The sequence below is a fragment of the Stegostoma tigrinum genome, chromosome 15, assembly GCF_030684315.1.
Source record: "Stegostoma tigrinum isolate sSteTig4 chromosome 15, sSteTig4.hap1, whole genome shotgun sequence".
Classification (NCBI taxonomy): domain Eukaryota; kingdom Metazoa; phylum Chordata; class Chondrichthyes; order Orectolobiformes; family Stegostomatidae; genus Stegostoma; species Stegostoma tigrinum.
The window spans coordinates 15,793,088-15,805,739 of NC_081368.1; the positions used below are offsets into that span (position 1 = coordinate 15,793,088).

The 12,652-nt window shown below is 42.5% G+C and overlaps 1 protein-coding gene across 1 annotated transcript in view; it reads left to right on the forward strand.

Annotated features, from left to right (window-relative positions):
- The window catches only part of si:rp71-46j2.7 (uncharacterized), a 102,397-nt gene that overhangs the window by 33,777 nt on the left and 55,968 nt on the right, over positions 1-12,652 (forward strand). Inside the window, exons 11-12 of the mRNA XM_048544005.2 lie at positions 2,902-3,021; positions 11,286-11,622. Coding sequence (XP_048399962.2) covers positions 2,902-3,021; positions 11,286-11,622 — 457 coding nt within the window. The remainder of the gene's footprint in view (positions 1-2,901; positions 3,022-11,285; positions 11,623-12,652) is intronic.

Here is a 12,652-nt window from a genome sequence, read left to right on the forward strand (position 1 = left end):
ATTCACTTGGGTGCCAGCTCTCAGGGAAATGTGAACATGAACTCCGAGATCCCCCTGCTCCTCCACACTGCCAAGAATCTTTCCGTTAACTCTGTATTCTACTTTCAAGTTTGTCCTTCCAAAATGAATCACCTCACACCTTTCAGGGTTAAACTCCATCTGCCACTTCTCAGCCCAGCTCTGCATTCTATCGATGTCCCTTTGTAACCTAGAACAGCCCTCCACATTGTCCACAACGTGACCCACCTTCGTATTGTCTGCAAATTTGCTAATCCAACCTTCCACCACTTCATCCGAATCATTTACAAAAATCACAAAAAGAAGAGGACCCAGAACAGAGCCTTTGGGTATACCACTCATAACTGAGCACCGTGTTGAATATTTTCCCTCCACTACAACCCTTTGGATTCAGAATTGGCTGACCCTAAGAAGACAATCTGCCACATTTCCCCCTACCCCCATGCCTCCTTACTTTCTGCATGAGCCTACTATGGGGAACCTTATCAAACGCCTTATTTAAATCCATGTATACCACATCCACTGCTCCACCTTCATCCACATGTTTGGTCACCTCTTCAAAGAATTCAGTAAGGTTTGGGAGGCATGATCTACCACTCACAATTCCATGCTAACTATCATGAATCAAACTGTGCCTTTCCAAGTGGTCATAAATCCTATCTGTCAGAGCCCTTTCCAATAATTTGCCCACCACTGACGTAAGACTAATTGGCCTGTAATTTCCGGAGTTATCCCTATTCCCTTTTTTGAACAAGGGAATGACATTTGCCTCTCTCCAATCTTCTGGCACTATACCCGTGGACAGTGAGGATGAAAAGTTCATTGCTAAAGGCCCTATGATCTCTTCCCTTGCTTCCCATAGAATCCTTGGATAAATCTCATCAGGCCCAGGGGACTTGTCTATCTTCAACTTCCTCAGAATTCCTAGCACATCAACTTTGCTAACATCGACCTTCTCTAGTCTACCTGCCTGTTTCACAATGTCCTCCTCTACAACTAGGTCCCTCTCAGTTGTGAATATTGAAGAAAATGATTCATTAAGGACCTTTCCTATCTCTTTAGGCTCTGTGCACAAATTACCTTTACAATCCTTGATTGAAAGCAGCTGATCAGTGAATATTTCCAGTTTTGTAAGTAAAATTAAGATCTTCAGTTGGTATTCATGTTGCCAGTCAGTCTCTTTCTTACAAATGCTTTTTAGGTATTTATTTGCTATTGGTGCATTACAAAAAACACCCAGTTTTCAGAATGGCAATTACTCACATGTGAAGAGCCGAGATACTCGAGTCATTAGTTAATAACTTAAATAAAGTATGATAGGGATGGCAGATCAGGTAATGCTGGATACAAAGGTGATCTATACTGAACACATCTGTAGCAAGCATTTGTATCTCAAAGATCTTCAGATGCAAGTTTGGGAGATCTGGGCTGAATTACAGACATTAAGTTACGTCAAGATAGGGACATTTTGCTCCAGGAGGCAGGAGCACCTTTTAAATTAGTTAATTCAAACTTAGATGATGATCAAAGACCGGAGGGTGTGATTGCACGTGAGACAGGTATCAGCTGTTTAACAGACCTGAGGTATAACCTTAGGGCAGTCCCAGCCCCGAAACTGTCCAACACTTACAAGGTTCTTGCAAGCTGTGTGGATGAGAGAAGGAACTACATGGAGGATGACCAAACTGATCATGGTGCAGGGGGATAAACGGGAGTGTAGAAGTGGTCGAGGACCATATAATTAGGGGATAGAAACTGTTCTATACAGCTGTGAGCACAAGTCCCAAAGGCTACGTTGTCTGCCAGGAGCCCGGGTGAAGGACATCTCCTTGGGACATGGGAGGAACTTGGACAGAGGGGAGGAATCCAGTTGTTGTCATCCATGTTAGTACCAAAGACTTTGATAGGACTAGAAAGGAGGTTCTGCTGCAAGGTTTCAGAAGTTAGGAGCTAAATTTTAATTGTCAAATCTCCAAGGCAGTAATGTCCAACAACTATAACCGTCTCAGTAATCCGTAGCCCACTAACATTCGAACATTAGATTAGCATACTTTACACTAGATGTGCATTTGGTTTTTAACCACTTGTCTTGTGTATTCCTGGCAGCGGCAAGCACAGACATCTCTTTCACTTACTCTGCCTCCTTTTACTTTACATTATGCCCATAGTTGGGACTATGACTCTTGGGTGATGGTGCATCTTTCTGCCTTGTATCTCTTCCTTTGAAGTGTTTCTCTGAAATTTCTTGACACCCCTCAATGTATAACATTCCATGCTTTCTTGCAGAGCTGAGTGTAAGCCACACATGAATTTTCCAGATAGTCCCATTGTTGCATCCTCCAAGATCTCTGGCTTTTATGACGTTTTTCTGAAAACCAGTCAAGCTGTCTCTCTCTTAAAAATGTGATATATCCTTAAATAATTTGGGACTACGTTCCATCGTTGTGGCAATGTTACATTGCAAGGAGCACTGTGATTCAAGAAAGCGACTCACCACCACCTTCTGCAGGACAAATAGAGGATGGGCAATCACCGTTGGCCCAACCATCCCATGACCGCATTCTTAAAACAAAGTACATTTGAATGAAGAAGTTCTGATTATGTTTACCTGCTAAAGCAATTCCAGCACTATGTTGTGATCTGCTTGCACGTACTCATTTAAAATCAAATGTATACAACGGCTGTTGTGGTAATTTCAATTGTGTCAATGATAGTGTTCCTACCTCTCAACCAAGAGGTCTGGGTTCATGCCTCACTTACCCGAGAGGTGTATTGTAACATCCCTGAACAGGTTAATGAGAAAATATGAAAGGCAATCCAGGAAGCTCTCCTATAATGAAAACATTCTTAAACCAAATGACTAAAACTGTTTTCTCTATGTAGAAGCTGGTATCTGAAGAGTCCATTTTGCAGAATGAGAGTACACGCAAATTCTTCTCAGCCAGTGATCAGCTTCGAGAGTACTGGGGCCTCTTAAAATCTCTGTTCAACGAGGATGATGAGGTAAATGCATATGATGTGGCTCTGTATTTCAGTTTATGGTCTCAGCCAGATTTTACAGTGAAAACACTTGAAAATGCTTCTTGAAAAGAGAACTACAGCTACAGTTCTCATTTGTGAGAGATGTAAATCAATAGTCCTGACTGTGTCTATCATTGTTACTGTACGATCAATGTTTTCTGTTTTCACATTGAAATAAAACAGGAAAGTATGTGTATCAAGGTACCCTGTGATAGTATGTGTGCTTCATACTGCTTTGATAAGAATAGTAAGGTCCACGCTCATTTGTGAGGACATTTGGAACCTTGATTAAACACAATTATATATGGACGATGAAGACATCATCAAGACTCCTACAGACCCAACCTCCATGTGATCTAATAACACTGACTCCCTCTTCACCTGGTTCATCATCCATCCATCAAAAGGTCCAAAATGGTGACGTTTGCTAATGACTGCACAATATTCGCTACTCAAATGCTGAAGGAATCCACAACCACAATGCAGCAAGACCTGGACATGTTTCCCGCTGGGATAACAAAAACAGAAGTTGCTGGAAAAGCTCAGTAGGCCTGGCAGCATCTGTGAGGGGGATAAAAAAACAGAGTTAACGTTTTGGGTCCGGTGATCCTTCCTGAGAACTGAGGTTCTGATGAAGAATCACTGGACCCGAAACATTAATTCTGATTTTTTTTTCCCCTCACAGATGCTGTGAGACTAGCTTTTCCAGCAACTTCTGTTTTTTGCACCTGATTTACAGCATATGCAGTTCGAAAGGTTTTTATTCACACTGGGGTGATGTAATAAGTGACACAACTTCCAGGCGACGAGCATCTCCAGCAAAAGAGAAAACAACCATTGCCCCTCGATGTTCAATGGGGTTTACCATTGCTGAATTTCCCACTATCAACATCCTGGCGGTGACTGCAAACCAGAAGCTGAACAGGACCAGCCACTTTACATGCTGTGCCTCCAAAAGTAGGTCAGAGTCTGAGAATTCTGTCGCAAATAACTCCTCCTGTCGTCTTATTGCCTGTCCACCATCTACAAGGCCCAATTCAAGAGTGTGATGGAATAGTCTGCACCTGACCACAGCTCCAACAACATACAAGAGTCTCAACTCTATGCAGGACAAAGCACCCCGCTTGCTTGGCATCCCATCCACTTTCCAACATTCGTACTCTTCACCTGCAATATACAGTGGTACAGTGTGCACCATCTACGAGGTGTTTTGCAGTCACTTTGATAGCACCTCCCCAATATAGAACAGTACAGCTCTGTACAGGCCCTTCTGCCCATGATATTGTGCCGAACTTTTACCCTAATCCTAAGGTCTGTCTGACCTCCACTCCTACCTTATACTGTCATCCATATGCGTACCTAATAGCTGCTTAAATGCCCCTAATGAGGCCAACTCCACTACCCTCTCCAGCAATGCATTCCATGCCCCTACCACTCTCTGAGTAAAGAACCTACCTCTGACGTCTCCCCTATATCTACCTCCACTCACTTTAAACTATGCCCCCTCCTAATAGCTACCTCCCCCCTAGGAAAAAGTCTCTGGCTGTCCACTCTATCTATGCCTCTGATCATTTTGTACACCTCTATCAAGTCACCTCTCATCCTTCGTTGTTCTAAAGAGAAAAGCCCTAGCTGTCTCAGCCTTACCTCGTAAGACCTCCCCTCCATTCCAGGCAACATCCTGGTAAATCTCCTCTGCATCTTTTCCAACACCTTCCTGTAATGAGGTGACCAGAACTGGACATGATACTCCAGATGTGGCCAAACCAGGGTTTCATATAGCTGGGGCATAACTTCATGGCTCTTGAACTCAATCCCTCCATTAATGAAAGCTAACACACCATACGCCTTAACAACTCTATCCACTTGGATGGCAGCTCTCGGGGAACTGTGGACATGAACTCCAAGATCCCTCTGCTCCTCCACACTGCCAAGAATCTTTCTGTTAACAGTGTATTCCGCTTTCATGTTTGTCCAAAATGAACCACCTCACACTTTTCAGGGTTAAACTCCATCTGCCACTTCTCAGCCCAGATCTGCATTCTATCAATGTCCTTTCGTAACCTAGAACAGCCCTCCGCATTGTCCACAACGTGACCCACCTTCGTATCGTCCACGAATTTGCTAATCCATCCTTCCACTCCTTCATCCAACCTGAGACTTCTACAGCCTAGAAGTACAAGGATAAAAGATTCAAGGGAGCGCCAAAAACTAGAAATTCTCCACACACTATCCTTACTTGGGACAATTTCACCGCTCCTTCAATATTTCTGAGTCAAAATCCAAGAACACCCTTCCTAACTGCATTGTGGGGTTCCTAAATACTAAGGACTGCAGCAATTCAAGAAACTCACTACAATCATCTCAATTCGAGATTTTTCGATGAATGATGGCCTCAAAGGTGACACCCGAAAGGAATACTTTAACCTTCCCCCAGGTTTTCTTCCCTCGGGCGTTGACAGGGAGTTGATTTGGAACTTAATGAAACAAACCGTTCTTTATTTAACTCTACAGGTATCAATATGAACATATATTCGGTGCAGTACTTTTCACTTCATCTAACTAGACTTGAACTTTAACTCACTGCATTTCTCTTCACTTTAACATAATTCATGATTAAATCCATCTCTAATTCTTTCTCTAAGTGGTGACACCCACATCCCATAAACCAAAAAATAACTATGACATAGCTGCTTATGCACAAGCTATTCTTAGGATTTGGTGTAATTAGCTTTGTCCTCTTCCATGGCCAAAATTACAAATGGTTTTTAGACTATGGCCAGTATGTTAGATTTAACTTTTTCCTTGTCATACAGCATGGAAACAAACCCTTCGATCCAACTCATCTATGCCAACCAGGTTTCCCAAACTAAACTGGTCTCACTTACCTGTATTTGGGCCATATTCCTCTAAATCTTTCCTGTTCACATACCTATCCAAATGTCTTCTAAATGTTGTAACTGTACCTGCATCTACCACTTGCTCTGGCACTTCATTCCACCCTCTGTGCGGAAAAAGTTGCCCTTCAGGTCACTTTTTAAATCTTTCTCCTCTCGGCTTAAAAATATGCCCCCTAGTTTTGACCATCCCCACCCTGGGGGAAAGACCATTGTTATTTGCCTTATCAATGCCCCTCATGATTTTATGAGCCTCAATAAGGTCACCCCTCAACCTCCTACACTGCAGTGAAACAAGTCCCAGCCTCTCCTTGTAACTCAAAACCTCCAGTCCCAGCAACATTCTGGTAAATCATTTCTGATCCCTCTCCAGTTTAATAATATACTTCCTACAGGAGGACAAACAGAACTGTGCACAGTACTCCAAATGTGGCCTCACCAACATCCTGTACAACCTCAAAATGAACAATGAAGGCAAGTGTGCTCAACGCCTACCTTATCCACCCTGTCTACCTGTGATGCAACTTTCAAAGAATAACCTGCACGTTAAGTCTGTCTGTCCCACAACACTACCCCAGGCCCTATTATTAACTGTATAAGTCCTCCCTTGTTTGTTTTACTAACATGCAATACCTCGCATTTATCCAAATTAAACTCCATCTGCTAAGCCCATTGACCCAATTGATCAAGATCCCGTTTGTAATCTTGGATAACTTCCTTCACTGTACACGATACCACAAATTTTGGCGTCATCTGCAAACTTATTAAACATGCCTAATAAATTCTCATCCAAATCATCTTCCCAAAAAAAAAATGAAAATGGACCCAGCACAGATCCCTGCAGACACTGGTGGCAGCTGGCAACCAGTCCAAAAGCAACCTTCCACGACAACTGTCTCCTATCGTCAAACCAATTTTGTATCCAATTGGCCAGCTTTCCCTAAATTCCATATGATCTCATTTTATTAATTAGTCTACTTTGCGAAACCTTGTCAAAGGCTAAAGTTCATGTAGAGAATGCCTACTGCTCTGCCCTCAGCAATCTTAATGGTTACATCCTCAAAAAACTCAATCAAGTTTGTGAGACAATTTCCTCTGCACAAAACCATACTGCCTATCCTTAATCAGTCCCTGCCTCTCCAAATGCATGCAAATCCTATCTCAAAATCCCATCCAACAACTTACCCACCACTGATGTCAGACCCTGAGGTCTTTTGTTCCCAGGCTTCTCCTTACAGCCTTCCTTAAATAAAGGCACAACATTAGCCACCCTCCAATCCTCCAGCATTCCCCCAGGGCTGTCGTTGACTCAAAAGGGGCCCTGCAATTTCTTCCCCAACTTCCCACAATGTTCTGGGATACACTTGATCAGGTCCCAGAGATTTATCAAACCTTTTATGTTTTTTAAAACTGCCAGCACCACCTCTTTTGTAATATGGGCTGTTTTCAAGACATTAATATTTATTTCTGTGTTCCTTAGCTTCCATTTTTTTCTTCACAGTAAAAACTGACACATCTCTTGGATTATCTTTTTGGATTATCCTTAACCTTATCTGCCAAAGCTAACTCATATCCTTTTTCTGTCCTCCTCATTTCCATCTTAAGAATAGATTCACTTGATCCCAGTTGGCTATACCTAATATATGGCTCCTTCTTATTCTCAACCAGGGCCTCAATATTTTTATTCACTCTTAACAGCCTTTCCTTTCATTCTAACAGGAACACAATGTCTCTGAACTCTCGCTATCACATTTTTGAACGCCTCCCACTTATCTGTCGTCCCTTTACCTGTGAACAGTCTATTCCAACCAACTTTTGAAAGCTCCTTTCTCATACCCTCAAAATTTGCCATACTCCTGATTAAAACTTCTTTTTTTATAGACCGTTCATCTTTTCCATAACTATATTAAAACTGTGGAATTATGCATACAGATCCCAAAGTGTTCCCCGCTAACACTTCAATCACTGGCCCTGCCTTATATCCCAAGAGAAGGTCAAGTTTTGCTCCTTCCCTAGTAGGTACATCGACATATTGATAAAGAGAATTTTCTTCAACATTTAACAAATTTCTCATCATCCAAGCCCTTAAAACTATGGCAGTTCCTTAATTAATCTTGTCCCATTTGCCAGCATTTGGTTCATATCACTCTAAACCCTTCCCATTGATTTAACTCATCCAGATGCCTTTTTAAATGTTGTAATTGTACCAGCCTCCACCATTTTCTCTGACAGCTCAGTCCATACATGGACCACTGTCTGCATGAAAAATCTTCCCCAGGTCCCTTTTTAAATCTTTCGCCCCTCACCTTAAACTTATGCCCTCTGGATTTGTACTCTGCTACCCTGGGGAAAAGACCTTGGCTATTCCCCCTATGCACGCCCCTCATGATTTTATAAATTTTTATAAGGTCATCCCTCAGCTTCCAGCAATCCAGGGATAATAGCCCCAGCCTATTCAGCCACTCCCTATAGCTCAAACCCTCCAAACCTGGCAACATCCTTGTTCATCTTTTCTGAACCTTCTACAATTTTCACAACATCCTTCCTATAACAGGGAGACCAGAACTGAGCACAGTATTCCAAAAGTGGCCTAACCAATGTCCTGTACAGTTGTAATATGACACCTCCACTCCTATACTCAATGCACTGACCCATAAAGACAAGCCTGCCAAACGCTGCCTCCATTATCCAGTCTACCTGCGACTCTACTTTCAAGGAACAATGAACATGCACTCCAAGGTCTCTTTGTTCAGCAACACTCCCCAGGAATTTGCCATTAATTGTATAAACCCCTGCCCTGATTTGCCTTTCCAAAATGCAGCACCTCACTTTTATCTAAATTAAACTCGAATGAAGTTCTCTTCTGCCCAGTGCCTGAGATAATGTTGAGCTCAGTTTGAAGCAAGTACCAAGCAGCTACCCAGCCTAAAACAATTGTCAGTGAAACTAAATATTGTTAGCGGCCATGGTTTCAGCTGCCATAGATTTAATCTATGCCTCTGATCCTCATTATCCCTTTTAACACTCCTTTAAATTTATCTCTGAGATTAGGTTTCTGGTGCCTTATCCAAGCATTTCACTTTGTGCCTCAGAGGCAGCTTTTGCTTTGTATCACTACTCTTCATGAAGTATTTTGAAATGGTTTGCTACTTTAAAGTGAGCAAATATGCGCAAGTTGTAGTAAATTTACCGTTTTACTAGTTTTAGCTATCCTACTCCCTTGATCATGTAAAGCTTCTGGTTTACCTTCTTATAGTTTCTTAGATCACGTCTTGGTGCCCGTTTGTAAGGGTGCAAATGTTACTTATCCAGATTTTCCTCTAAATTACGACATTTCCCCCAGCACAACTGGACTTCCTCTGTGACTTGGTGACTAGAACTAGAACCATTGACGCAAATGCAAAGTAATAGCACCAATTTATGTACAATAATGTTTCAATTGGGGATGCGCTAGCACATTGATTATGTCTATTAAATAGAGAAGTCAGGGATTAATGGCCCTTTGAATTGACTTCTGATTCCATTATGAAATCTCACCGCAAATGCACAGCAAGGAGGCGAAGGGGGAAGGGGTGTCAAAGCGGCTCTTTGATTGGCATGACATTCATAATATTCAGTCCCTCACCACTGAAGCCAATAGCATTTTGTACTGTCTACAAGATGTGCTGCAGAAATTTGCTAAAGGTCCTGAAACAGCCCTTCCGAGCCCATGACCATTTCCAATTTGAAGGAGAAGGGCAGTAGTTACATGCAAATGCCACCAACTGCATGTCCCCCCACCCTTCCACAAAGCCATTCATGATGCTAGCTTGCCTTATAGAAGTATAGAAGATAGGAGCAGGAGGAGACCATTTGGCCCTTCGAGCCTGCTCCACCAGTCTTCTCAATCATGGCTGATCATCCAACTCAATAGCCTAATCCTGCTTTCTCCACATAACCTTTGACCCCAAGTGCTATATCTAGTCGCCTCTTGAATACATTCAATGTTTTGGCATCAGTTAGTCCCTGGGATAATGAATCCCACAGGCTTGGCTGAAAAATATCTCCTCATCTTCGCCCAAAGTGGACTACCCCGAATCCTCATACTGTGACCCCTGGTTCTCGACACACCCACCATTGGGAACATCCTCCCTGCATCTGCCCTGGCCCGTCCAGTCTTGTTAGAATTTTATAGGTCTCTGTGAGATTCCCCACCATTCATCTGAACTCTAGCGAAAACAATCCCAACCTCGTCAATCACTGTTACTGGGTCAAAATCCTGGAATTCCCTCCCTCAGGGCATTGTGGGTCAACCTGCGGCATGTGGACTGCAGCAGTACAAGAGCGTGGCTCACTACCACCTTCTCAAGGGCAACTAGGGATGGGCAATAAATGCTGGCCCAGTTAGCGACACCCACATCCGATGAGTAAATTAAAACAAAACGTAGGCGTTGGTATGAGGAATCATTGCCAACAGATTGTGGTGCATAAAAGATTTGAATCAAAGAACTGGAAAGTCTTGCGAGTGTAAGTTGAAGGTAATTTTGAGAAAGTACAGTAATTCAAGACACTTCTGTCGCTGTTACCGAAAAAAAAAATTGACTACAAAAGACACAAGGTGACTTTGGGGTACATGACAAAACATTTGGTCAAAGAAGTCAATTTTGTGTGGTAAGTTTAGATGAGGAGAGAATTAGGAATGTGAAGAGTCAGAGTCACATGGGATGGAACAGACCCTTTAGTCCAACTAGTCCATGCCGAACATAGTCCCAAGCTAAACTAGTTCCACCTGCCTGCCCCTGCCCCATATCCCACCAAAACTTTCTTACTTACGTACTTATCCAAATGTATTTTGAATGTTGTAATTGTACCCACATCCACCACTTCCCCAGGAAGTTCATTCCGCACATGAAAAGCTCTGCGTAAAACAAATTGCTCCTTGTGTCTTTTTAAAATCTTTCTTGTCTCACCTTAAAAATCTGTCCCCTAGAGTTGAAATTCCCCTTCCTAGGGAAAAGACAGCTCCCGTTAACTCTATCTGTACATCTCATTACCTTATAAACAGCTATAAGGTCACCTCCCAATGAGTTTAAGGAAGTTATTTGATAATATTGAGAATAGACGAAGGGAGGAAGGTACTGTCATCGCTGACTGGGCAGTGAAAATTTGGGATGGATAAGAGGCCAGAATTGGTAGGAATGCAGAGATTTTTGGAAAGTTGCAGTCGAGAGCAGGAAAGACAGGGAAACGAAGTTGACACAGTAACTAGATGCATTTGTGTAATTTACTATTCAATATGTTTGTAAAAGGAAATGTATTTTTATCAGCTTGTGCATGATAATATTCTTTTCACAACTATATGTGCCATAGGTAATTTGTACAGCAAGTGATACTTCAGAAGGCCCATGTGACACTGATGTGGATGAAGATGGGCCTTTGGAAACAGAGGTTCCAGAAAACGCAGAGATGCCAAACCGAGACTCTGCAGAATCACTACCTTCTGAAATGTTTGGTGAAAACTCTGAAGCAGATTGTGGCTTCAGATGTATGCTGGGAACTTCTAAAAAGAAAGTTGCAGGTGGAACCCGGATTTACCGCAGACAGATGATAAATAGACTATGTCAGAAAAAGGTTCAACGCATGACAGAACAGACAAGATGCCTCACAGACCAGCTTCAGGAGCTCTTGGAAGAATTGCTTTGTACAGGTGAACTTCTGTTTTCCTTTTGAAATTTAATTTTTGAAATAAGACAATGGATCTTTCCCACTCACTATATTGACTGACTACAGCTTTTGTTTAGACTCCATTTAACCTGACTTTTGACGAGGCCCTTAAATAAGGAAATAGCTCAGAAGTTGTATTTTACATCTTTCTGCAACAGAACAGAATTGACTGAAGGCAGTGTGCTAATTACAAGCTCAACCTTACCAGAAACTGACTCAACGGCACTTTTGTCATTTTTGACCTTTTTGCAAGGTCTGCTGAGACTTCAGTGTTATCATTCCACACTCGCTTCATTAACTACACTCCTTGAGTCCAAATGCTAGCCTGAATCTACCAATTGCTATAGGTGGAAACTTGCCACTGCCAAATTATCCCAAGAGGCCTAGCACAGGAAGCATCTTTGAGCATGGTTTAGGCATTGGCAATCCATTTATCCAGTGGGACAGCAGTCACAAGCCAATGCGTCTCAGGGCACGTTGGTGGCATGGCTAACACTTCCCTGCACACAAAACTGCACATTCTCATACTTAATCAATCTTCAAGCACCAAACCATACAGATAACCTGTCCTTAGAAACATCCCACCTTAAAACCCTCTCTAAATCACTGCTTCTGTTTCTACAATGGTCACTCTCTTGCCCAGAATCTTACCAATAAAAGGTTGTTCATGGGATAATGTGGGCATCACTGGCCGAGCCAGCATTTATTGTCTGAGCATCATTGCCTTGAGAGGGTGTTGGTGAAGTGCTGCGGTTCATGTTTTGTAGGTAAAAACACAATGCTGCTAGGGAGGTAGATACATGATTTTGTCCCAGGGACACAGTCAACGAATGATCACGACTCTGAGCTTTCATCTACCTGTCTGGCATGCAGCTACTGACATTGCACTGTTGTACTGTGCAGAAAGCTAAGTTCCTCCTGCTTAATATCCTCATCTTCCTCTTGGAAGACTGCTCCAGCTTTCCCAGCTCATCAGCATCCATCATTTTGACACTTTTGCTGCTCTTTTTGCA